Source organism: Acanthopagrus latus, chromosome 12, assembly GCF_904848185.1.
Source record: "Acanthopagrus latus isolate v.2019 chromosome 12, fAcaLat1.1, whole genome shotgun sequence".
Taxonomy (NCBI): Eukaryota; Metazoa; Chordata; class Actinopteri; order Spariformes; family Sparidae; genus Acanthopagrus; species Acanthopagrus latus.
The window spans coordinates 11,286,578-11,312,677 of record NC_051050.1 but is presented as its reverse complement, the minus strand read 5'-3'; the positions used below and the strand labels follow the sequence as shown (position 1 = coordinate 11,312,677).

The 26,100-nt window shown below is 40.2% G+C and overlaps 1 protein-coding gene across 3 annotated transcripts; it reads left to right on the top strand.

Moving 5' to 3' along the window:
• The first annotated feature begins 65 nt into the window (after nt 1-65).
• hook3 (hook microtubule-tethering protein 3) lies at nt 66-26,081 on the top strand. Of its 3 annotated transcripts, none has more exons than XM_037116993.1 (24): nt 66-386; nt 7,229-7,314; nt 7,482-7,554; nt 7,801-7,851; nt 8,032-8,164; nt 8,328-8,395; nt 8,570-8,632; nt 9,237-9,320; nt 12,608-12,771; nt 12,876-13,016; nt 13,274-13,361; nt 13,566-13,679; nt 14,050-14,160; nt 14,406-14,490; nt 14,606-14,675; nt 16,439-16,579; nt 16,967-17,054; nt 18,509-18,543; nt 18,673-18,755; nt 18,877-18,977; nt 19,106-19,210; nt 19,332-19,403; nt 20,361-20,497; nt 20,677-26,081. In XM_037116993.1, the coding sequence occupies exons 1-24, from the start codon at nt 330-332 to the stop codon at nt 20,687-20,689; spliced, it is 2,163 nt and encodes a 720-aa protein (XP_036972888.1). In that variant the 5' UTR covers nt 66-329; the 3' UTR covers nt 20,690-26,081. The 3 variants fall into 3 exon arrangements, with proteins under 3 accessions (XP_036972888.1, XP_036972889.1, XP_036972887.1); XM_037116992.1 differs by having other exon boundaries at nt 68-386; nt 22,364-26,081; XM_037116994.1 differs by lacking the exon at nt 20,677-26,081 and having other exon boundaries at nt 20,361-20,501.
• Nucleotides 26,082-26,100: the final 19 nt, after the last annotated feature.

Sequence of the window (26,100 nt, the reverse complement as noted above, 5' to 3'; positions counted from 1 at the left end):
TTTGAGTGTCCCTGAACACACCACTTAAAAGGGCAGCTTTACTCCTATCTAGCCTCAGAACGTACTCCCAACATTTAACGTGAGATTGAAGTCCCGCAGGATTTTTCTTTTTCTGTATTCGTGGGGAGTTTTCCTTCAGTATGCACTGCAGACTCCGCCCACCCAGTGCTCATCTGGCAGACGCCGGAGTGGCTAGGCAACGAACCCGGCTATTGGCCGACGGTTTGTGAGAGAGACACCCAGAGAGCTAGAGACCTCGGGAGTACATGAAGCCGACTGTTAACTTCAGGCTCTGTTCACCACACAAAGTCGGTCTACGTTAGGTAACGATGAGTACATCAGAGTCATTGGATCGAATGGAACTCTGTGAAAGCCTGTTGACATGGGTAAGTAATCAAATTTGAAGTTTTTGGGGGTTTTTTTCCCACTGACAGACAGTTCTCCGGCGCCGGCGATGCTAGCTGGCATACGAGGCTAATGCTAGTTGGATGAGCTGGCCAGCTAGCGGAGGTAACGTTAGCAGGCTAGAGAAAAATGACACGGGCTCACGCTGGTTACGTATGCAGGCCAGCTGTTTTAGCTGCTGATGTGTTGCTTGCTAGCCGACAGCAAACACTACACCCAGTCTAGATTATAATTTTGATTCGAGCTCCTGCTGTCGTGTATTTTAGCTAGCTCAACTTTCCTAATGCCCTGCCGTATGTTGTTGGGGGATCAAACGGCAGACGCTGGCCTTGTTATGGTTCAACGAAGGTTTTTTCCCCCTCTCGATAGAGGATATACCGTTACAGCAATGCGTCTGCTTTGAGTCTGAATTCCTATCATTGTTGTCTGGTGTATCACTATGTCCGCCTTTCCTTCCCCATTCCTCCTCCCGATCATGCATGCCACATAGACGGCAACTAAGCTAGCTTCCCGAGCTTATATTTATAACGTCAGTGACACCCCGAATCATTCTAGTGAGCGCCTGAAACACATATCTAAGCTACCACATTGAATAGGGGTTGTAAGATCACATGCTACCGATCGGTCCATGTTTACATGTGTGGCAGGAGCTGGGATGATATCCAGTATTTTTAGCTTAGCTACTACATGTAGCCTCATCCAAAGCAGAGACAATTTGATGGCTGAGGAAGAAAATGCTGATGTGGTCATGAAAACCGAGCTGTAACCGAGATGTGTCACACTTCTGATATGAATCTCTGAATTGTAATGTAGACATTCAGACGGGACAAAGGCAACAATTAAAGTAACTGAATACACGTTTGTGTTCCTCAGCTTGCATCACAAAACAGTAATCAGATGTTTGAACAGACCTGTGATATCACCGGCTGAGATGACATGTGATGGAAATTGTGCATAGGTGCTTCTGTTCACATAACAAACTTCAGTCATAAATGTCAGTAGTGTGTAGTGAAAACATGGAAGTGCTGTTGGTGACAGGAGAGCTGAGTGCAAGAAAGCATGTAGTCATGTGCTTCCTTAAGTGTCATGTTATCTGGTTTCAAATCAATTTGTGGATTGCCGTCTGTGAAATGGTGAAGTCGGCCTTTCTTGACTTGTGTGTTTCATGTGAAAATGAAAAATAATCATTAACTGATTTAACTATGTGAACAAAAACATCCAATTTTTACGTAGTGAAGTGAGCGTCTGTCTAAGGAAAGATTATTTGGTACAAGATGTATTAAATTCAACCACAGTCGTGGCCAATCTGCATTCTGCATCTGTCGCCTCCGCCTTTTGTTGTCATAGCTTTGCTTGTGCAAGACAACCAAAGACGACCTTTTGTCTTGTTCCTAGTAATGATGTGGCGGGCAAACATTCCTCACACACCTGTTAACTGTGAAGTCATCACACCGAGTTTGACTGATTGTCTCCAAAACACGTGAGACTGTGTAGATGACTGTTTCTGCTTTAGGCCAGTGCAATAGGACAGTCACGTGGCTTTAATTTAAAGAATACTGAGAAACCTGAATCTCATACTTAGCAGTGGGTTATTTAATATATGTTGTATCATATCGGCCAATAAATACATTATGAGAGACTCATACGAAGCCTTACCAATTGAATGTGAATGTGTCTGTTGTGTTACTAACGGCTGCTTATGACGAACACTGTTGCTACGTCCATATACTCGATGTGGCGCTCCCCCAAATAATAGGATTTATTGTTCAAATGATACATGGTAAACTCTCACTTTTGAATGCTGCGTTCATTATTTTCCCTTTCACAATAAAGACAGTATGTAAAGGATGAAGTATTCCATTGTACTTGTCGAAAATACAACCAAATGGCAACTAATTTCTGCTGTGCCCCTCAGAGTGTAACTGCATTTATCTGGTGATGGTTGCTTGTTGCACAAAACCAGTTTGCCTAACAAGATAATGAGATGCAAATGATCAAATGAAATCTCATCACATTGTAATCAGTCACTGCAGAATGATTACAATCCTTCCGTTTTTTTAAGCTCACATAAATTTTGTGCCTGTATTGTTTTGCTGTCGAAGAAGGTTATTGATTTCAGCTGAGCACAGTCATTGCTGTGGCCTCAGCTGCATGAGCTGTGTTATTATCTAACTTATCAATACACACATGTATTAATATCTGTTATTTAGCTTTTTTGTTTTACAGATGTGCTCTGCAGCTCATATGAAGCATGCCTAAAAATGACTGGATATATACATAAAGAGTATGGAGCAGCGCCACTAAAAAGAATCCTGTGTGACATGTATGGCTCCCTCATGCTTTACATGGAAACGCTGCACTGGGCTTAACATTGCAAAGACAACTAAGTGCATCGGCTGCATTGTGCCTTAGTTATTTTTGAAGCACGTGTTTTTGTGGCATGCACATTCAGTGTTACTGTCAAAGTTGTACAAGGTTGTCATGTGTTGCTATCCATCCTCTTGGGGAAACAGTTATAATCAAACCAAAGAGATGATGATGATGTAGCTTCATGTGGACATCTGGCTGCCCATGATGGTAAAGTTTACAGGGGGAAAGCGTATCTATAGACTGATCATGTTCATTATAAGTTGAATAGGTTGGGATTATTTTTTGCAGCCCATTTCTTCAGCCCTATTAGTGTGACACAAGCTTTTTCCACAGCTCGACTGCCCTCTTTACAAACTGTTCCCACAAAAGAGTAGGTGTGGATTTCCTTTATTGACCTCAGCACATCAGGGGAAACTTTGTGTGTCCACGCTCATTTGGTTTTAGATAAACATGAACTGACTTCTTGTAGATTACAGATTTTGCAGTTTACCTCACAGATTTTCTTGTGTTTATTTTCCATTTTGGTGCCCTTTGAAAATGTTGTCATTGCATCAGATATTGTGCATGTGACTCACATGACTGTGGGTATCAGGAAATCCAATGCTCAGCGAAACATTTCTGGCGTCTATTGTCCATTCTTTAAGTTCTAAATACAGTGTTTGACATTCTCACTCTTTAATGCAGGTGCAAGTTATAGTTGACAATTCCCATTGTAAACCAGTCTCCACTGAACTCTGCCTTTGCCCTTTTAGCAAATTGCTATGGTTGATGTGATCAAAGCAGACTGACTGTAATCTGCTAAGACAGTGGAGCACCAGTCAATCTTGTTTAAATTCTTCAGTTCACATGATCATTACATAGCAGGTCACACACATAGATAGACTAACAGGACCTAAGATACTGTGCAGAGATATACTGATAGTGCAAGGTGCTCTGAGGTGGACACGCAGTACTCTGAGAAAGTATGTATAAGCTACTTATCCAGTATTGTGCAGTTTCAGTGGAAGTGAAACACGAACTCACTCGGCTGAAAAACATTATGAAACTAAAGCAAAAACAAGGCTGATTTACAAAAGTCCTAACAAAGTCAAACGCAAACACTGCTGTAGAAATGTAGACATAAAACTTAATATTAGATTTCCAAGGCCCAAAATTTAAACCTCGGCGGATATTGCTGTTGAATTTTAGAGGATTTTAAATTTTTTTTTTTTTTTTATGTTGAGTAGCTCTGAGCAGCACAACAGGGTAGCTGCTCAAGCTGTTTTGTGCACTAATGAGAGAGCATACAGAAAATACTATCTCAATAGATGCGGAAGTATTTGTTGACCTCTGTATACTCTGCAGTCACTGCTTCAAGGTTTAATGATTTTGAATATAATCATAACAAGGTAAATTGGACCCGGTGTCACAGAGCTATCATTAGAGAGATCTGATGCCACGAGCAAAATCAATAACCGTTTGGATAGCTATTATTAATGCTTTAACTCTGTGGGCGAAAAGCCATTGACATTTAGCCCAGGAACAACAGCTTAGAGGTTTAGAACAAGGCCTGAACTCTCTCCACGGAAAGACATTGATTTCAGTCGTGATGTATTTAACAAATCATTGCAATGGGCAGCTCGATTCAGCCAGCACATTATAAATAGGCAAGCAGACGACAGACTGTCACGGTCGATTTACTAATAAAATACAGAAAGTGTCTTTTATATATCTGACACCTGATCAGCACATGAAGGCATCACAATAAATAACCTTGAAAGTCACGATTTATGTACTATGTCAGTAATTCAGAACAAATCGGGCAAAATCGTGCTTTACTGGCTGATGGCTGGTGCCTGCACACATACCTACACAGCATAAAGCAACTCAACGGCTCTGCTCGGTGGCTTTTCAAAGGACATCACATGAGCATACGTTCTGTTTGAAGGCTTTGTAATCCTGTCGTATGTACACTGGAGTTTTTCCAGACCTCACACGCATGTGGGGCTTGTGCAGCCATGACAGCCTGTTGCTGCTCGGAAAGAATAATGTAGGATGTCAACATAGCTACCGAATGCCAAGAAGGGGATAAATACTATACTACTACTGTTAGAGTGCAAATTGCAACAGTATACTGTAGTTGCTCAGGTATCTGGTAGAGTGAAGGCAACAGATCTAAAACTTTAACTCAGCTCTGGACAAAACAAGTGTCTGTTTTCTAACCTGACTTCAAGCACCAGGCGTGTTTTGAAAAAAAAAGTGTGGTTATTGGTCTCCTTGATTACTAATCATCTGTAAATGTAGATAAAACATATCAGTCGTTACATAGTGCCATCTCTGTTTGTTCGCCATTTTCTCTGAGGTAGTAGTATCTAAACACAGGAAGTGAGCATGTAACCCACTCTGCCATCACAGGAAAGGGTGTCATCTCGATTGTGCTATAGTATAAATTTGGCAGCACTGTTCAGCAGAACTGTGGGATAATGATGTGAACTCTGGGTTGGTAATTGAAGCGGGTAAACTTTTCTCTCCACTGCTAGTTGGTGTTATGCAATCAGGGGCATTGTTTTTGGCTTTGTGTTGGCTCCAGGCCAGTGGCTGGCTTCAATTACTCGCTGCTGGACTGATGCACAGTCTTATGGCTGCTCGGCCCTGGAGGCAAGTTAGTGGGAATCGGAATGATGAGAAAGACATTGTGAGATCAGGTGTGGGCGAGTGTCATCTGTCATACATGCATCATTCAGCAAGTATGGAGGAAGCTTTTAGTGGAAGTTAGTGGTCATTAGGGCAGACATTGGTATTAGTTCCAAATTTGGACATTTTAACTGCCTTTCAGTCGTTGAATGGGTAGTAAACAAGATATACATATGAGTTTAAGGAAAGTCTTTGAAACATTTCGGGACTGACCCTAACTGGTGTTGTGAAGGTAATTTTACAAGGCACAAGGTTTGAGGCTGAAATTAAAGTGGAGTTATTGCACTTCACCTCAGACTGTGAATATAAAGTAAAACCACAGTTTAAATGCCTTTTTAGAAACATTTTAAAAACATTTAGGTCATCTTAGTTTCTTATCTGGTGATGGTTTGGATGCTATTTTTAGTGTCATGTTGCCCTCGTGTCATGTAAGGTTTGTCCTTTTGCTGTGTACAGTGTCGAATGTCTCCCTGTTTGCTGATCCCGGACTCTGCTGATAAATAATAACACAGGCCTCCTAGATATATCTCTGCGACTTACTGAAATGCTGCTCCATGTAAGAGATCAAAGGACTTGCTTCTAAAGAATAAAAAAAAAAAGAAACGATTCAAGCACAGCAAACTCACATTTTCTTTTAAACAATTTAAACTGGTTGAAAACAGATTTTGGCTACTCAGTAGTGGGAGATGGTGTGGGTCTTGCATCATGTTTATTTTAAGTAAATGCAGCCAGTAGTTTCATAGCAGTGGGTTGAGACAGCATTAAGTGAAATGGTATTTATGCCAACCCGGCACTTGTAGCTGGAATTTCACAGTAAAATTATTTTGATTATATGTTTGAAACCATGAAAAGCTGCGCAGTGTATGTAAATATATGAAAGTCCAGCTGCTGTCTGACTTAAAGCTCTCTAATCAGCTCATTTTAACGCAGTTACTTCATGTGGATCCAGGGTAAATGCTGCATCTAGTATTCAACCCTTGTCCCTTGTTGCTTGGCGAGCTTTCCAACTTTTCGTCCAATCTGTTGAACGCCAAACTTGTTGCCTCTTGGCAAATCTGTGAAAGAGCGAAAAGAAAATTGAGAGCGTCGAAAACCATGCGGGCTAAATTTCAACCTCGTCATTTTCTTCCTGACAGAATTCCAACATTCCGGCTCTCAATCTCCCCTCTCCCTTTGGCACGTGGACTGTTGGCATGCAGACCGAAAACTGTTCACTTCTGTCTGGGCAGCAGACTTCCACTGTGGGGGGAAAAAGCGGTAGAGAAGGATATGAAGGATAGAAATAGAATAAAGACATGCCCAGAGAGGTCGGAAGAGAAAAAGATCTGAAATATGTGATAGCGGTGATGTAAGAGGAACTGAGCCTTGACGACGTGCAAAGTTGAGACAGTGTTTGCAGGAGCAGTGAGCGTGACTGTTGTTTACGCTGACATTCAGGGAGCTGCTGTAGAAAGATACCATCGAATTACAGTCCACAGAAGGCTTTTGAAGCCTTGTATCTAAACAGAATAATTAAATGATAAGCTTGAAATACAAAAAGAATAAAATGGTGGTGTAAAACAAGAATGCATTACATTAGTGTAACAAAGTAAAGAGTCTATTCCAACCACTGGTTTTAATGTTGTTTACCTTCTCTGACTGATTCACCCAGGATGTAGGAGCTTGTTATATGATGTTTGTTGAAAATACTGGTGCAATAAATAAACTGGCAACTCAGTGTAATTACATAGTTTTGTCCTACACCCAGTGCTAAACATCTGTGTCTCTGTTTGTCGTTTAGATCCAGACGTTCGGCGTGGAGGCTCCATGCAAGACAGTAGAAGACTTGACGAGCGGTATCGTCATGGCCCAAGCTCTACAGAAAATGTACGTTCACATTCTTAAGGCTGTTGTTTTAGAAAACTCATTATTTGTTTGATTGTTTATTAGAAAAGTAAGCAAAACCTGTCCAAATTGTTTGAGCCTTGTGTATCCACAAAAACACATTTCAGACACTTTTTAATCCCCATTCTCTTTTCCGTTTGAATTTTCAGAGATATAGTGTATTTCAATGATGCTTGGATTAGTAGAATCAAGCCAGAGGTTGGGGACAACTGGAGGTTAAAGGTAAGAATCATATTTTTTTCTTTACATAAGCAGGCATTCATGGTTCAGGTTCTGCTAGGCTAGTTTGTAAATGTATGTAAATGTGCCTTTTTTATTCATGTTCATAATGTCGAAGGTGATCCAGCTCCATTACAGTTTAAAGTATAGATGTATTTGATGTTGGCTAAGTTTTAATAAGTAATCAGCATCTTAACCCTTTTGTAACCTGTAGCACTTATTTTTAAATATATATTTTTTTGGTTTCAGATCAGCAATCTAAAGAAAATTCTTAAAGGCATCCTGGACTATAACCAGGAGGTAAGTAGAATCAACTGTATTCATTTAGCATTGAGGCTCCACATTACATAAGTAGTTGTTGTGTTGGTGGTACAGAAAACTTGTGACTTAATTCCTTTAGCGCATCACAGACCACCATGATCCAATTTTCACAGAATTTAATAATTTGATGAATTTCGGAGACCTTTTGTCCCCGTCTAGATCCTCGGTCAGCACATCAATGACTTCACATTACCAGACGTTAACCTCATCGGAGAGCACTCTGACGCGGCGGAACTCGGGAGGATGCTGCAACTTATACTGGGCTGTGCTGTCAACTGTGAACAGAAACAAGGTGCTTATCCCATACTGTGTGTGTGTTTGTGTGTGTGTGTGTGTGTGGTTGTGTGTGTGTGTGTGTGTGTGTGTGTGTGTGTGTGTGTGTGTGTGTGTGTGTGTGTGTGTGAGACGCTTGATTGTAGCCCATAATGTTGCCTTTCTCTCTGTGTGTTCTTTAGAATACATCCAGACCATAATGATGATGGAGGAGTCGGTGCAGCATGTTGTCATGACGGCCATCCAAGAGGTGAATGATCATGCTGTTTAGACTCAGATTAATTGCAGAGATTTTTAACAGAATCAGGGTTGTGGGGAGGATCACCAGTAATCCTGTGGGATCCCAGAGGGGCAGTATTGACACAAACCAAGGTGCAACTTAACTTCTTCCCGCCATTAACCTTTTCCATGTCTGTTTCTGTAGCTGATGAGTAAAGAGACGCCAGTGACAGGAGGAAATGACTCATACGTGGATCTTGACAGACAGGTACGGAGGCTTTATAGATGCTCACTGTGGTGCCTATTAATACGTTTCTGTGCTGTCAACTGAATCAAATTCAAGAAGGAACACCGTATGCTCTGTGGATTTTACTGATAGCTAACTTGTACAGTGTTACTGTGTGAAATTAAAGCCTTTCCATGCTTTTCATACTATCAAGAAATGTTTAAGTTTAAATGTAACTTGAATTTTAAGGCACAAGACTGAACATTCCTATGGCAAACTCACCCTCCAATATTTGTACTTTCTTTAAAAAATTTCAACACCAATGTCATTTCACTGGAAGCAGTCACTATAAAGCATGCCACAGAACTCCCCCTCACCCTTCCTGGCCACAGACCTGTAAAACAGCTGGATTCGTGGAACAGCTAGAATCAGCCAAACTGCTATGAAACTGTGCCACAAATACTGTGTACCAACTGCCTTTAAAATATCTTACTCTATTTTTTGCTGTTTTTGTATATGCCTTTATACAGCATATGCTTGAGATGTAAATGAGTGTTTCTTTAGTCTCATCCAAGTACACTGGAATTCATGTGGAAATGAAATGAAATCTGCAGGGTTTTTATTTGTTGTTTGCATGTGTTCACAGTATAAGAAGACGGTAGAGGAGCTGAATGACGCCTTGGCCACAAAGGAAGAGATCTCCCAGAGGTGTCGTGAGCTCGACATGCAGGTTGGTTTAAGGCGGATGGGTCTGGTGAGGTTGTGGAGATAGAGCAAAACTTTGTTTGGCATTTTCTCCATAGTAAGATAGTAAAAAACATGTAACTGGAAACGTAGGGAGATGCAGATTGTGTCGTGAGGCTAATTATTACAGTGACTCATCTTGTAGTGGGTGGGTATGACAATAATTGACATTGAATTGGAAAATGTTATTATTTGTGGCTGGTAAAAGCTGCTCTGTTGATTGTCAGGCATTATTAGTCAGTTGTGAGCAGAGATAATTGTGTTACGATAAAGCAATTAGAAAGGTAGAAAATCAGTCAGAAAAATCAGAATAGAATTCAGTGGTTCATATTTGAAAGACTTACAAATATTCTAGATAAATAAGTACTTTATTATAGTAACTGTATAGTTTGCATTAATGTAGTTAATAGTCAATTAGCTTGAATATATTCAAAGTATAAGAAGAATCACATGGTAGGAATATGCAGTATTCCCACATTCCACCCGATAAAAGGCTGTATTCTTACTTTTTCCTCCACATTCTGGAACTCCTTTACTATCCAACTGATTTGTGTCACTCTTCATACTTTTACAGCTATTTTTTGGTTACACTTTAAAACAGCTCCCTTTGTATTGTACAATTACAGTAGTTACGTGATATCAAACCAGATGCTACTCATAGACTTATTTGCTTTTCACATCGATACATTCAGTTTCACTTCACAGCAATAAACTGTTGCAAAAAGGAGAACAACACATGCTTTACCCATCTTTACAGAAGTTGTTGATAATGCACGTATTCACTTAAACATTAACATAAATGCTAATGTCACAGTTATTGCTCAAAAACTGAGCTGCAGTTTTAAGGTGTGACCTGCTCTTCTCTTCTGTGTCCTCTTATTTCCTGACTTTTTCAACACTGTGTGCCTTGCTTTAAAGGCCCTCCATGTCCAAGAGGAGCGTGATAGACTGAGGTTAGAGTTAAATGAGCTAGAAGAGAGGGTAAATCCAAACTTTCTTTTCTTTCTGTCCTTTTTTTCCATCCATGGTTTGTGGTGTGTCTGAAAGTCCTGGATTTTTTTTTCTCAGTCTGCTTGCTCCAGCATCCCCCCTCGGAATCCAGAGTCCCCCTATCCTGACTATGTGTGCATGCGTGTGTACACGTTTGTGCACAACTGTTTGTGCACACGTATACACGTGGCCCCTTGGGGCACAGCAGCAGTTTTGTGTGGGCGTCAGTGGTCACCCCTTCACTAAAAACCCTCTGCCTTTTAAACCTGGTGTGCTTTCTCACAGCAACAGTAGACAGAGGGGTTAATAACTTGGCTTTTGGGCCCAGGATAGTTATGTTGAAGATATATTTACACATGCTCTTAATTATTTATATATGATTGAAATAGTTTTTGAGTTTTTTTCCTTTTGGATATAAAAGCACATAAAGGACCTTGATACTAAGAAAACTGGAGCATTCAGCAGCACCATTGCAGCTATTAAGTATGTTTTTAGGAAACAGTCTTCTGATTTTGAAAGCAAAACAGCAACAGTTTCTCTAATTACCCTTCTTCTGGGCTCTCCTGGTCAATTATTTTATGCAGTACAGGCTTGTTGCAGTGAGAAAATGTACACACTGGTGCAAGTTTTCCCAGAATGCTCCAACATAACAGTGCTACTGACATTTAAATGGCATACTCTACGTTTAACACATGAGAGTTCTAAAATATTTAAATAGTCACATTCATTATGTAGCACTGTAATGGCTTCCAAAAACATAAAATAAATGATGCAAAAAACAATCTAAAGGTGTTAACAATAGTTGTGTATTGCATTGTATTGCCTCGGGCTTATCAAAGTAAAATACAAGTGAGGCAAAGATGTGAAATTCCCTTAACACTGAACTCAACACAAGTCTGTACAGAGAAGCAGACAGAATATTTAAACCCAAATCAGCATCTTGTTTATTTATAATATCTTGTAAAGTTGTTGGTTTTAAGTATGAGCTCTCAACATACCGTACTTTAACCTCCAGACTGAACTCAGCTAAAGTGCTTCAGTACATTTACTGACCGTAAACCTGTTGTGTTTTCACATTAAACTGCGATTCACTGTTTAACATTTCATGTTTCTCTGAACAGAAACTGTCAGCCCTGCTGTGTGTTTATCCTTGTCAGCTTGTTATCCAAACACACTGCAAAACCACTGGCTGCTAACGGCTAACAGCTAATTTGCTCTTCTGCTGTCGATTTCAACACAGATTTGTTGTTCATGATGTAGTGAGAGAGGAAGAAAATATTCCTCTCCCCTCAACAAGGACAGCGTCCTTTCAGATTTAATTTGCTATGTACTTGATGCTTAGTTCAGTTTTTCATTTGCTAATCGATAGTTATACATACATTCATAATGGCTTCATACAAGAATTCTTTTTCATCCTGGAGGAGGAAAATCTCTGTTCTTCCCAAACACATTTTCTAATGTCTCTGGCACAACAAAATGTTAGTCTCAAGCTTTATGTTTATATGGATGCCAAGTTTGCCAGTGTCAGCTCATGTAAAGATATTACTCCGAAAAACTCAGAAAAGGCCTGAGCCTTTTTCTTTTAAGTCAATAAGTATGAAGGGTTTTTGACTTGATCCTGGCAAACTCATAAACAATCAGCGTTGAGAAATTGTCATCTTTCATGACGCCTGGCTAATGATAAGGGCTTATTTACCTTGTATTTTCTATTAATAAAGATACTATGGCCAATTCTTATATTTGTTGTAGTTACTTAATAATTATCATCATAGCTCAATAAAAAGCAGCTTATGCTTTGCTTCGCGTGCAGTTTGATACCCTGTCTATCACACCGAGAAGGCAACATCAAACCATATGTAGCCCTGTTGGAGTTTGTTGGTTTGCCTTGTTGACGTGTGTTTGGTGTGCCTGCTTTATAACCAAAATCGATACTGCAGTGATTGTGAATAACTTAACAGATTAAATGCATTTTTGTAGCTTGAGAGTTAAAATTTTAAGGTTTTCAGTGCAATTTCTTCTAACTTGTTCCCCTTCTCTACCTCTCTTCTTTCTATCTCGGCTTCCTTTACATCTCTCTCCACACCCGCTCTCTTTTATCCTTCTTTCTTCCATGTCACCCTATTTTCCCCTCTTGTTTATAACATTTCTTTGTCATACAAATCTCCATCTCCTCCCTCTTCACCCTATTCCACACATCTCACTGCGCAACCATTCCTCTCTGCTCCTTTTTCTTTTTGCATTTCCATTCTTTGCCCCCCTTTTTCGTCATCTTCCCTCCCACAGGTGGCAGCGCTGCAAGAGGAGAAGAGCAGTTTGCTAGCAGAAAACCAGGTCCTGATGGAGCGACTCAACCAATCTGACTCCATAGAGGATATAAACAGCCCTGCGGGACGCAGACACCTCCAGCTGCAGACACAACTGGAGCAACTACAGGAGGAAACCTTCAGGTACAGTGCTGCTAAAAGGAGGGGGATATTGCCATGTAAATAGCTAAAATTGAATTGACTGATGCTGATGTCAAAGATGATGAATGTTGCCAATTCTTCCTTAGGTTGGAAGCATCAAAAGATGACTACCGGATCCGTTGTGAAGAGCTTGAAAAAGAACTCTTGGATGTGAAGTCGCAGAATGAAGAGCTCACGTCACTTGCAGATGAAGCCCAGTCTCTCAAAGATGAGATGGACGTCCTAAGGTAAAATGGGGACTGATGACGTGATTAGCTGAGCAAAGCAAACTAAACAGTGAACAAGAAAAGAGATTCAAATCATGTTTGAAAAAATCAAGCATCAGGGAATCATATGTTTCAATGTTTGGACATGTTAAAGATGACAAAAGACAAAAAAACTGAACCACTATCCTGTGATAACCACCAGAGCATTGTAAAGCTTTCCCTCTCTGTTTCTTTCCTGGTTGCAACATCACAAAATAAATCTTTTGTTTCCCTGCCAGGCATTCTTCAGACAAAGTGTCGAAGCTGGAGGGCACAGTGGAACACTACAAGAAGAAACTGGAGGACATGGGACTCCTCAGGAGACAGGTACACAGTCACACACAGACAACAGCAACAGCTTAATATGTTATTGTGAGGACTTTGACTCACTTTTTCTTACAGTATACAGTATCCACTGGTTTGTAAGAAACAACACATACTTTCCTATTGATATCTCTTGCTTATCACAGCTGTTTTATATCTAAGTTAGAGGGCACAAATGAAGCATACATTTCTGTCATTGTACTCCAGAATAAGCTCATGGAGGAGAAGAACACAGTGTTGGTGCAGGCCAACGTCGGCTTGGAAGAAGAGCTACGAAAGGCGAATGCTTCCAAGGCCCAACTGGAGACATACAAGAGACAGGTACCCAACCAACAGCTGTGATGATGTTCACATAGAGCTGCAACAAATCATTATAATCGATTAGTTGTGAACTATTAAATCAATTGACTATTTTGATAATCAGTTAGTTTTAGACATTTTTAAGAAATTGATTCAACATTCTATGGAGATGTTCTGGTTTATCTGCTCCTCTGTGACAGTAAACTAAATATCTTAAGGTTGTAGACAAAACCAGATATTAAAGGAAGTCATATTTTGCTTTGGGAAACACTGATCAAATGTTTATCACTGTTTTCTGACTTCCGACTTAATCCTTGTTTGCAGCTATGCACATGCAAGACTACGTGGATGTACTGTGTATTTATATTTTTCATCAACTTTGTCTGAACAGGTGGTTGAACTTCAGAACAGACTGTCAGAAGAGTCTAAAAAGGCCGACAAGATGGAGTTTGAGTACAAGCGCGTCAAAGAGAAAGTGGACTCCCTACAAAAAGAAAAAGATGTATGTACAGTTTACTTTTATTGATATAAGTACTGATATACTCTAATAGTTTCCTCTTTAACTATACAAAAAGATAAATATCCCCACATTCAGTACATGTTCTCAGTTCTATTGTAGATCAAATCAGATGCAGTAAATTACTTTAATTTAGCATTTTTTACAACAAGTAAGAAGAAAGTAAGCTGCAAGGAACTCCTACAGCCATGTTATTCAAAGTCAGTCACACCTTTTCTCTTCCTCTGTAGCGTATGCGGACAGAGAGAGACTCTCTGAAGGAGACTATTGAGGAGCTACATTGTGTCCAAGCCCAGGAGGGACAGCTTACATCAGGTAAAATTGTCAAAATATGAGTAGCTCAACATGGCTTTTTTTTGAGCCACAGTGTTATTCAGTCAAGCCTGGATTGTTGGGTTTACCCTGTGGATACGGTACTGTCTTGTTTCAGGTTTGCTCCCGTTGACCAGCAATGACGGCTCTGATTCACTGGCTGCTGAGATCACCACCCCGGAGATTAGGTATGACTTTAGAACTGCACGCTTTGTTTCTCTTTGATGATCTTCAGACGAAAGGTAGTGAAATAGACCTGATGGACTCAAATCAGATTGTCTAATTTATATTCAGCTGGTTGGTTATGGGAGGCTGCGGTTCGCTTGTCAGTAGCACAGTATTTCATTTTTATGGTTACCTCAATAGACCAGGTTGCAGCTTGCATGCCTAACACACATCAGTCAAGAAGAAGAATAGAGTTTGACAGATGCTTGACACTGACAGGCACAGACATTTTGAGCCTTTGCTCATTTGGTGTGTCTGTGTTGGCTGCTGTGCACTTTGTAGCCAGATGGTGTTTTCTAGCTGGTTCCTCTTGGTCAGTCTGCAGTTTAAAGGGAGATGAGTTTGGCCTAAATAGAGCTGTCTCTGTAGCGAGTTATGTAATAGTTGTGTGTGAGTTACATCAGCCAGACCGCAGCTTTTTAAGAGGGCTGGGTTTTCTGCTGCCAGCATAGTGTGCCTTGTGGACCAGGAAAAATGTGGATTTACCTTAAGATCCTAATCCTCTAAAAGCTACTCATTGGGAAAGAAAACACACGGTTTAACCCACTCCAGACTATCCTTTACCCTCTAGAGGTAGAGTAATGAGAAAGCAGCTATGCCCTGAGGTGATGTCATATCCTACAAGCTTTCAAAAATGGAAGTAAGATGGTGTAATAGCGAATTTTCCTGTGAGACTTCTATGAAGAAGAGCCGTGTGTGAAATACAGAATGCTAACTGGGTGTCTTGGGGATTAATTCTCATTGATTTATGTCTGTTGGCCGTCTCTTTATCTTCCAGCAGTGAGTGTGGAAACCTCAGATTCTTTTTGCTAAATTCAACCTGTTGCTTTAGAAGCTACATCTGGGATTAATTTGTGCCTGTCGCTTTTCTCTAAACTATAAAGCAGCCAGAACACCAGCTGGAAATGTAGTTTTTTTTTCTCTCTCAGCCTGCAGCGGAGTAGGAATCAGAACTCCATTGGAAGAAATCTGGTCATGTTGGTGTGGTATTTTATCGAGTAGGCTGTATTAGAACCTCTTCTCAGGCCTTCCGTTGCCCTCTCTGGCCTAATGTCTGCCGGCAAGCAGTTGAGAGTTTGTCTGGGAACATTGTGAGTGAGTTCCTTAGTTGGAGAGGAGTCAGCAGCCACACCCTGAAAAAACAAACAGAGAGAGACTGTGCTCAACACTATCAAACAGCAGATCCAAGCTTATCTGTTCTGTAGTTGAAGTATCAGATACGTCCTGTCCCACTGTACAGCTCTCTGCCTTTATCTTTCCACCTACATTTTTTTTTTTACATTTTTCTCCTCAGTACTCTGCACAGTGTTCTTATTTTATGATCCAGAGAAAATGTATAATTGGGAAACTGAAAGTGGGTGGTAACAGAGTACAGAAGTAGAGAAGAGAACCACATAGTTCAGTGAAAGTGATATGTTCTCTACCTTGCCTATACTGTGTGTATTAAACGTGCAACCACTCTAATTATAACATAAATCATGCAGTCCTTACAGAGCATGTAGAGCGGATCCTGGGACAGATACATTGTTTTACACTGGTGTTTTATTTCATTTTTATCCAGGACGATACGTTAATTAATCAAATAATTAGGTGAATAATGTATGCGGTCAGTGGATACAGGTGAAAAACAATTGCAGTAGTGTTTTTTTTTTCCCAGCTGCATGTGATCAGTTACTCGTTATTATGAAGTAACACTTGCTTGTGTCCTGTGTGTGTGTTTTCACAGAGAACACTTGATCCGTCTTCAGCACGAGAACAAGATGTTGAAGCTGGCCCAGGAGGGATCAGACAATGAGAAGATCGCGCTGCTGCAGAGTCTACTGGAGGACGCCAACAGAAGAAAGAATGAACTGGAGACGGAGAACAGGTCAGTGAACAGCACAGAACCGTGCAGCTTAGAAACATTAGCAGCAAATAACATTTGGAAGACACGTCTCCATTTCTCTCACTTGTGTTCAATACCTCATTGAAGTTTAATGAGAATGAGAGCAAAGTGAATATTCTACTTCCTAGAATCTTTTGGTCTGTTCATGCAGTTTTAAAACAAGGGAAGTGTTTCCCTTTATTGAAACGTTGGTCAGTCTCCTTTCATTTCCCCACTAAGATCTTCTTGGTTTATCCTGAAATTTCAGTCAATGACGTTTAGCTGGAAGCCTTCCTCTCTGATATTTTATCCACTTCTGTGTGGTTTGCAGTTTGTGTGGTCTCATTGCTCTGATCTCGTCAAACTGGTCTTTCTGTGCGTTTGATCTAGGCTAATCAACCAACGCCTGATGGAGGAACAGAGTCAGGTGGAAGAGCTTCAGAAGTCTCTTCAAGAACAGGACTCCAAGGCAGATGATGTAAGTAATGAATGTATAGCCTATAATGTGTGGGTGCGTGTGCGTTAGCTTTTTCGTAATTTCTATGCTCATAGTCCTTATAGCATCCCATTTAAGTTGATATGACCAGCATTCACTTTGTACTTGAGCAAATGTTTTATCTCTGTCTTCCCTGTTCCTTTAGGAAAGAGGTTTTGAGCGTCTCCTAAGAATGTGTACGAGAGAGCTTGTATGCATGTTTAGCACCAAATTTCATGAGCTTATATATGTCTTTATCAAATGATTAATCATGATTTATAATGCTACTCTGGTTCTGTTCATGACAGCCTGGGTAGATATTGCATCCCATCACCAACATTACATGTCTGGCTTTAACCATCTGTCTTTTTCACTTCAGGATGAACCGAACGTAATCTTATTTACGGTGTTTAATAGACACAGTAGCAGTCTCCAAAAACAATTATGCAGGAACTGCTGAAGACATTTAATCTGGGCAGAAATATCAGCGCAGTTTGAGTCATGAGGTCATAGAGCTGGTGTGTCAAACATCAGGTTCAAACCTCGGAAAGACACTTTGACGGATCGAAACCGTCCCCACGTGGCAGATCTGTGTTTCTTGCCAATCAGTAAAATACTTGTGCATTTTCTTTTCAAATAATGCTCCCACTGTCAGACTATAGTAAGTATAATGTTGTGATTCATGACTGTAGAGGTGTTTGCTTAGTTTTTTGACATTCCAAATCCAATGTGTAACAACTCAGAATGTAATGAATTTACACGTTTTAATAATGGTGCATGAACACGATGCACACAAAAACATAAATTAAGACTATCAAAAAGCAAAACAGTTTCTTTGCTAATTGAAATGACTTATTGGCCAGAATCACCTCAATAGTTATTGGGTTTTAACCTGGTATTGAGGCTGTGAAAACACTGAGTTGCTACACACGAGTAAGAGGTAGTTTGTTTTTCCTTTCGGATTCCGAATTTTCCTGCTAGAGGTAGAGAGGCTTTAATTAGCCTCTAGCCAACCTCATCCTCTCCATGGAGATCTTTCCTACCTGATGAAACCCAACTGTCCTGGCTCTTTGATGCCATCTGATTTGTAGTCGAGAAATGCTCCTTAGATGATTTTGCTGCACACCACCTTAGACACCACATGGGGTGGTACTGCCTATACATTACAGGCTCAAAAATGTAAAATATGGCAACCAACCTAGAAGATAATGATATTACCCACACAAAGTTTTGTTAGAGGCCTAAATTAATTTTCTATTTGTTGCCTTACAGTCATTCCAGAGCCTTACACTTCCCTCTGTTGGTTGAGAAGGGAAAGACAAGTCCTGCATTTATCCAACAGAGTGCCTCTTTGAGTGTTTCTACTTTGACGATTTTGAAGTATGTGGTTTTTGTTGTAATTATAATGTTGTAAAGTTATGTTATAAAACATCCTTTCCATGTGCTCTTTTTTTCAGTCTTCTATTCTGAAGAAGAAATATGAGGAGCACATGTAAGTAATCATCTTAGAAACCCAGAAATATGTTTTTCTGGGTCATGATAACATAAAACTAGACACGAGACAAAACTAGGACCCAAAAAAAAACCATTTGTGATGTTGGTGCTTTGTACTCTTCATCAGGGAGAAACTACGAGAGCTGAACAACGAGTTACTGAAGAAAAACTCCTTCATCGACGAGCTGGAGCCTAAATACAACGCCAGCTGTGAGTTTAAGCCCATTCAGAATGTGTGAAGTGCAGCTGCAGCCTGTTGACCTCCATCCTCTCTAGCCATCTGTTCTTATCATTTTTGACGAAAACAAACTTTCATGTTGCTCCCTCTCAGCTCAACGAGTGGACGAGCTGGAAGAGGCATTGAAGAAGAAAGATGAAGACATGAAACAGATGGAGGAGAGATACAAGAAATATCTGGAAAAGGCCAAGAGCGTGAGTACAGATTTATTACCAACAACAGGTGAACTACCTTTTGCAGAGTGTACACTAACTATGCTGTTTGCTGTAAGTTTGAGTCAACAGGACTGTGTGCATAATGTGATTGGATGTATCATCCCCAGGTTATCCGGACCCTGGACCCCAAGCAGAACCAGGGCTCAGGTCCGGAGGTCCAGGCCCTGAAGAACCAGCTGCAGGAGAAAGAGAGGATGTTACACTCGCTGGAGGTAATCGAGTGTTCACATGTTCTAGCAAGGAATCCAGTGGACTCACAGCTTGTAGCTCAATAGGATAATCTTTAAAACGACCTGAATTGCTTATTTTTTGTTTGACTTTCCCAATATACAGAAAGAGATGGACAAAACAAAAGGCCAGAGAGACTACGAGGAGAAACTGATTGTTTCAGCCTGGTACAATATGGTAAGAAGGACCTGCACAGCCTTGTCACCACTTTGGCATGTGCCACAATCAACATGGCACACCAGTTAATGTGCAGCTGAGATTTTAGATGAAGTAGAGTACAGTTACACTTGTCTTAATAAGTATAGTGAACTGCATATTTTCTGCTTTTGGACTGCTGGTAAAACAAAAAAGATATTTTTTTGTTGAGAAAAGGCAAGGATAGGAGCACTTCCTGAACTCAGGTTGAGTTTTTTAGCAGTGTTCCTTGGATAGGGATACATGTAGACATACACATTTTAAGAAAACTGCAAGGCACTCTTGTTAAAATTAAGTAAGTCCTTCAAAACAAATTCAGACGAATAAAGTCTTCATCAGAGTTTGACTCCCTGACAAGCTATGACGAAACGCCTCAGAGTTGACCATGACGATGAAGTGCCAATAAAAGCATTTAGACTCTAGACTACAGAGATGGGCGTTTTTTAACTTTAATGGACAAGCTAAATATGTCAGCTCTTTGTTTCGTGTTTTTTTTTTTTTTTAATGCAACACCAATTGCTTTGATGTGTAAACTTTAAACTTTTTATCCCTTTCTAGCACAGACCCAATATTGTGAATCCCAATCACTTGCAGATCATGCATGAATGTGTTTTAACCACTAGAGGGCAGCATATGCTTTTCTATAAGCTTAAATAGTGTTTGCTCTATTAAACGTTTGATCAATAGCAGGTAATAATAATTTTCATTAGATGATAAATTGGCACTAACAATGTGTTTGACTTAATTTGCTCTCTCGTGCATCAAGATTAGTGGAGTTATGATAGCTAATTCTCTGCCTGCTCTTTAACTATGTGTGTTAGAGCAGCATAGTGCTCCTGTATAAGCTCATATAGCTCTGAGTCTTCATCTTACTTAGTTGTAAAACTGATGGTGACTATTAAGAACAATAATAGGGCTAACCTTTGTGTCTTTTCCCAGGGTATGTCTCTGCAGAAGAAGGCGGCTGAAGACAGACTTGCCAACACCGGCTCTGGTCAGTCATTCCTGGCCCGGCAGAGACAAGCCACCAGCACACGCCGCTCCTTCCCAGGCCACGTCCAGCCAGCTACCGCAAGGTAGATGGAAGCAGGGCTGAAAGATATTGCGACAAACTACCTTACAAACCCCCCCCCTGAACTTACATGCAGTAGATGTGCCTTTTTGAGGCGCTCTATTTCCATTCATTTCTAATGGACGTTCTTGTTTCCCTGCATTCTGCCTATTGATTTTCTTTGTTTTTTCCCTTCTTGATCAGATCCATGAGGTAGAGATGCCAGACAAGGCTGCCCAAATCGTACACCACTTTTTTTGTTTTTGTTGTTTGTCCTGACTAAGCATATTTTACCCTGACTTCCTGTGATGCCAGACTTTTTCACACCCCAGCATATTTGATAGGGCCTGTCTAATCACTCCAAACACCCTCTCTTCCTCCCTCTCAACCACTGAATTCCTCAACCTGCGCTCTGTCGCAGGCAACCCTGAAGCCAAGGCAGAGAAGAATGGCATCCTCCTCTTACGTTACTGTCATTTTGTCTAGAAGAACTGCTCTGCCTGTTCATGCAGTATTTATGCACATCTCTACCTGTTATAGCGTTTGAGGTTCGTCCTGTTTTTTGACTGGAGTTGCCAGATGTTCTTATGATGTAGCTTTCAGCAGGCACCCGCTGGTTTCACTTACATTTGTCAGTGTTATACATGGTGAAAAGTTGCTCTTCTGCCCATTTATTAATTTGAAATCAGTGAATTTAGATCAACAATGAGCAAAAATGACACTGAGATGTAGGAAGCTATAAAGTCACCATGTAAATGTTCCATTTGCTTGCTAAATTGTCTGAATGATCTCTGATAGGACGACATGATTTGGGAATCAACAGCAATAACTGTGTGCAAAAAATAAGTTCCCCCGAGAAAAGAAAGGCTTCAGCTGTTGCAGCTGTTTCAGAAGTTGCCGTTTCAAACTAGACTGTGGCAAACATCAATGTGATCAACAAACAAATATAGACTGCTTTTAGTTATCTTTCTTAAAGAGCCACTGTCGAACAAACAGGGAAAGACTTCAGCTCACATGGTTTTAGCTTTTACCAGCATTCACCAGGTTGTCTAAGACAACAGAGTACGTGCCATAGTATTACATTTAAATGTTTTTACCACATTATTTGGTCGATGTTATCGTTGCAATACTGCAGGCTTCTCTCCTCACACTACACAGACAGAAAAGCGATGAGGGAATGTCTGATCATGAGATAGTTGCTGAGTAATGTAGCTGGGTCTGGGTGTAGGATTGTAAATCCACTTTTATTCAGTGTAGCTCATTGAAATGGATCTACTTCCCATTTTCTTACAGTAAAAATGTTTTTCAGTGTGTTTTTAAAGGGCTGCTGTGTAGTTTTGGAGAAGAAATTCAAAACTTTGAATATTTACAATATTAATGAGGTAATGATACAAACTCAGAGATATTTATTATTTTTCCATGAATACACAAGCTCTTCTCGGAGGAAAACAAGGTCCCCTGACTGTTGTGAGCTAGGAAGGTGGCAGGGTCCGGCAAATGTGTCCAAACTAAGTAAAACAGCAGGAAACAAATCAGCCTACGAAGAGTTTACTCTTCTGATTAAAATTTCTTTCCCAAAATCTACATAGTGCATCTTTAAAGGTGTTTTAAGAAGCCACTACACAGGAGTGCCCGTGTCACTTTAAATAGGAATCGTGAATGCTCGTTGCAGGGGTTCCTATCCTCTGTCTAACCCATTTTTCTTCCATTCTGTTTAAGTCATACTTGTTTTTAAGGCACATCATGACCGACCTCTTGATAACATGATGGACTGTTAGAAGCCTTTCAAATTAACCCAGTTCACTTGCTGTCTATGTGTTCAGAACTCCAGGCAAACAGGCCCTGCCGTCTCACCATTATCTCTCTCTCTCTCTCTCTCCTCCCTCAACAGCAATGTCACTGCATGACTGGCACACCAATGAACCAGTGAAACAATGTCCTGTCTTTGGCCAGGCTGAGGCACACGATGCATGAACTACCTGCCTGTCTACTGTTTTGCATGACTTTGCATTGACTCAAGCCTGCCAATAACCAGCAGCAGCAGCAGCGGCGGCGGCAGCAGCGGCAGCATGAGCACTAACAACCCTCTGCGGCGTCATGCATTGTTACCTCCAGACAAGCCTGAGGAGGGATGGGGTCAGGAAAAAAAAAAAAAAAAAAAAGCAAACCCTCACCCTCCTGCTCCCAATTAATCTCCTCTCCACCCTTCCAGCCTCTTACTGCTCATGTCCCCCTGCTCTTTGTTGTCCTCGCCATTTTCCCTGTTCTCCTCTCCTCCATCTCCCCTCCTCACTCTTCATGTACATGCCTGCTTGTGCTTCCACACTCAGTCTGTTACAATTCAATCTGTGCTACAAACACCTTGGACAGGGACACCATATCACAGTTGATCAATTAATAAGCCTTTTTTCTGTAGTACTTCTGTGTGACTTGGCGTGGGCTGGCTGCTACGGGATACCTCAATGACATATTTTTCCACATATCTGTTTGTATTCACATAGTAGGAGGAGAGTGGGCATCAGTGTGAGAGAACAATTTGAGAGGTCTGCATAATGAGGAGTTAGCTCTCCTTTAAACCTGAAAGTGTGTGTGTGTGTGTGTGTGTGTGTGTGTGTGTGTGTCTCCTGCAGTGGTTCTTCCCAGTCTCTCCTCAACGTGTTGCTAGGTGGCATCATTAGAAGTGGTTTTACCTCAAGTATTAGTGAGTACAACAAGTTTTGGACTAAAGGAGAGCTTATGGGGCATTACTGTGTCGGCCTATAGGCTTTCGGGGAGTTAGCATTTGGAGCATAGGATGGCAAAATAACTTTTTTTCTTTCTTTTTTTTTTTTTTTTAATGATTAACATTGTTACTGATATGATTTATACAGGATAAAAGCCCCCTTTAAGCCTACTTGTAATTTTTCTTTAGATGGAATTTAATGACAGCGTAGTATCCAATCCTCCGTGAAAGAGTCATTTGATACACATCAATATTCTGTCTCCAAAATTGGCTGTAGTGTTATTTGTCTAAGTAGCAAATAACATGATCCATGATTGCGTCCTGCATTGTCTCATTATAACACTCCTCGATCTCTCTGGATCACAAGCTGCGTGGCTAACTCAGCAAGTAGCGGCTACATAGTAACTTAAAGATATGAAACTGTACATTAGCTCACGCAGGCTAACGTACCGTACATTCATATGGTTGGATTGAAAAGGCTAATTGTTTAAAAACGAAGAAAGGGAAATTATTGCAACAATCTCTGAAGATGTAATTTAATGAGGGTTTTATCTGGAATCAGCAGGATCTTTTAAAGTGTTCACACCAGCCTCCATAATAATCGTGCATTTGTTTTACGGTGTTATGTTAAGTGAAAACAGTCTTTTGGCGCTGATAGACGAAGTTGACTGCTTAAACATGCAGTGTTAACTGCAGCACACGAGTCATACAAGACGGGGAGACCTGCCTTGGTGTCGCTTTAAGTCACTCTGTACATTATGTTTAGCTTTTTAAATTAATGTCTTATTTAAATTTTATTTCCGGAGCTTATTGAAGGTATCTGGATAGAAAAGAGAGACTAAAAAAGAAAACAACCTGGACCTAATGATATATGCATATTACAGGCATAAGTGCATACATTTATTTTCAAATGAGAGAGATGGTTGAATCCTCTAATTTAGTGCCTTTGTTAAAACATATTAACGAAAAAAGAAGACTGGCAGCAGTGCATGCTGCCTTTTAAGACCAGTTTTTTTTTATTGTGTTATTTAAAAAGAGGAAAAAAGAGAGATTTCTCAACAAAACCCTTGTATTGTTTAAAGTAGGCTTAATGAGGGCTTTTCTTCTGTTTTTTAACCTATTTTACTCATAAGTATTATTGTGTAACCTTGGTATAATTCATGCCGTGCATTTTTATCATAATGGCTTATTTATTCTTTTGCCGCTTGTACAGCAGTGTTGTTACATTTTTTTTTATATATACATTAGTAGTATTATTATATCGCCACTTATACTGTTACAATGGATGTGAAGTTTCCGTATGACGTCAGAATACTGTTAAATACTTGTCTTATGCAACAAAAGGAGACGATGGGTTGAAATAGTGTTGTGTCTTTTCTGTCTGATGAAAACGACATGAAGGTGATTCGCCTGTTGAAACAGTGTCGAGTCAGATCAGTGGAAAAGGGAGAAAAAAACACAGCAAGGTTACATTTACCTCCAGTCTCTTCAGAAGAGTTTTAGAGTTTCTTAGAGAATTATTAGCACTAAGGAACATTTCATATTTTCTCATGAACAAATAAAAAAAAGCACATTTTACACTTTAATTCACTGACTTGTCGGTGAATTTACTGTGACCCTACAAATCATCCTATTTTTGAGTTTTGTAGTCACAGCAGCAAAGACTTGGCTCCTGTCTGTGGGAAAAGGCTTCATTGGCTATTGTGTGATGACATTGGAATGTTGTTACCTCTGGTGATTTTATCTTGATTTAAATAAGGACAATTGTACATTCAACATCCAATGAATGTGTTTTCCAGAAGTGAATGATGAAAAAAACATGACAGAAATGGTTCAGTTCAGTTCAGAGATGACACATTTTGTCCAGTTCTGTGCTTCTTCTGTCCGAATCTGTTTTTGTAAACCACTTGCCATTAACATCCGCAGTTTAAGCTGTAAGCTATATTACACACGACTCTCTTAACCGTCCATCCCCATTAGCAATCAATTTAGTAAGAAATCTGTATATAATGGCAAACATCCACGTTGAGGTTGACCTGTTCAAATTTATATCAGGGATGCTGGGGAAACAATTTCAGTTCTTTAATATCTCAATAAGAGAAATAATGACAATTGTGTAGACCCCTTATATCCCCCATTAAGTCAGCCACTGTATTTTGTTGCATATGTAGGTCTGTGTGTTTACTCTATATTATGGGCAAATTAGTAGATTGGAGGAAAGATGCTCACAGTCATCTAACCAGAGGAGCCAGATAGTATGGGCCATCTTCAGACCCTTTTAGAGCTAATAACTAGTCGGAAAGGAAGGAAAGTTGACACCTCGATGTTGTTGAAGCTATAACTCAAAATCTTTCCTTAGTTTTAATGTCCAAGAACAGTTTACCGAATGAGTGTTACGGTAATCTTCACAGAACTCTTGTCATATTGCGGTGTATTACTTACATGCCTACGGTAAAAACGAATACCCGGTGTTCCCTAAAGTGTTACTTGACTGCTAATTGCACTGTGGGCCGGTCATAAAGGTGTATTTAAGAGGTGAAACGAACAACATGCGGCTGTTCAACAGGTCACAATCTCTCACTATGCGTGCAGTGTTTGCTGTATTTTTTTAATCATTGGCAAACTTTTCTTTACGTATCGAAGTAGCAAATAACCTTCCATTTGCCAAGTTTTATAATGCTTGTATACAAACACACTATGTACATACTGTATGTGACAGTGGTAGAGGAGGTGTCTGGCCATTTGAGAATGAGGAAAAAGAAGACTCATGTTTAGCTAGATGGATTTCATATAGCATCTGTCCGACGAGGACCTATCGATGAAAATGTGCTTCCTACACTGCGAAACTTGGAAATGACGTTGTAAATAAAGCTTGTATAAAACAGGGTGCCCTGTCTGTGTTCTGA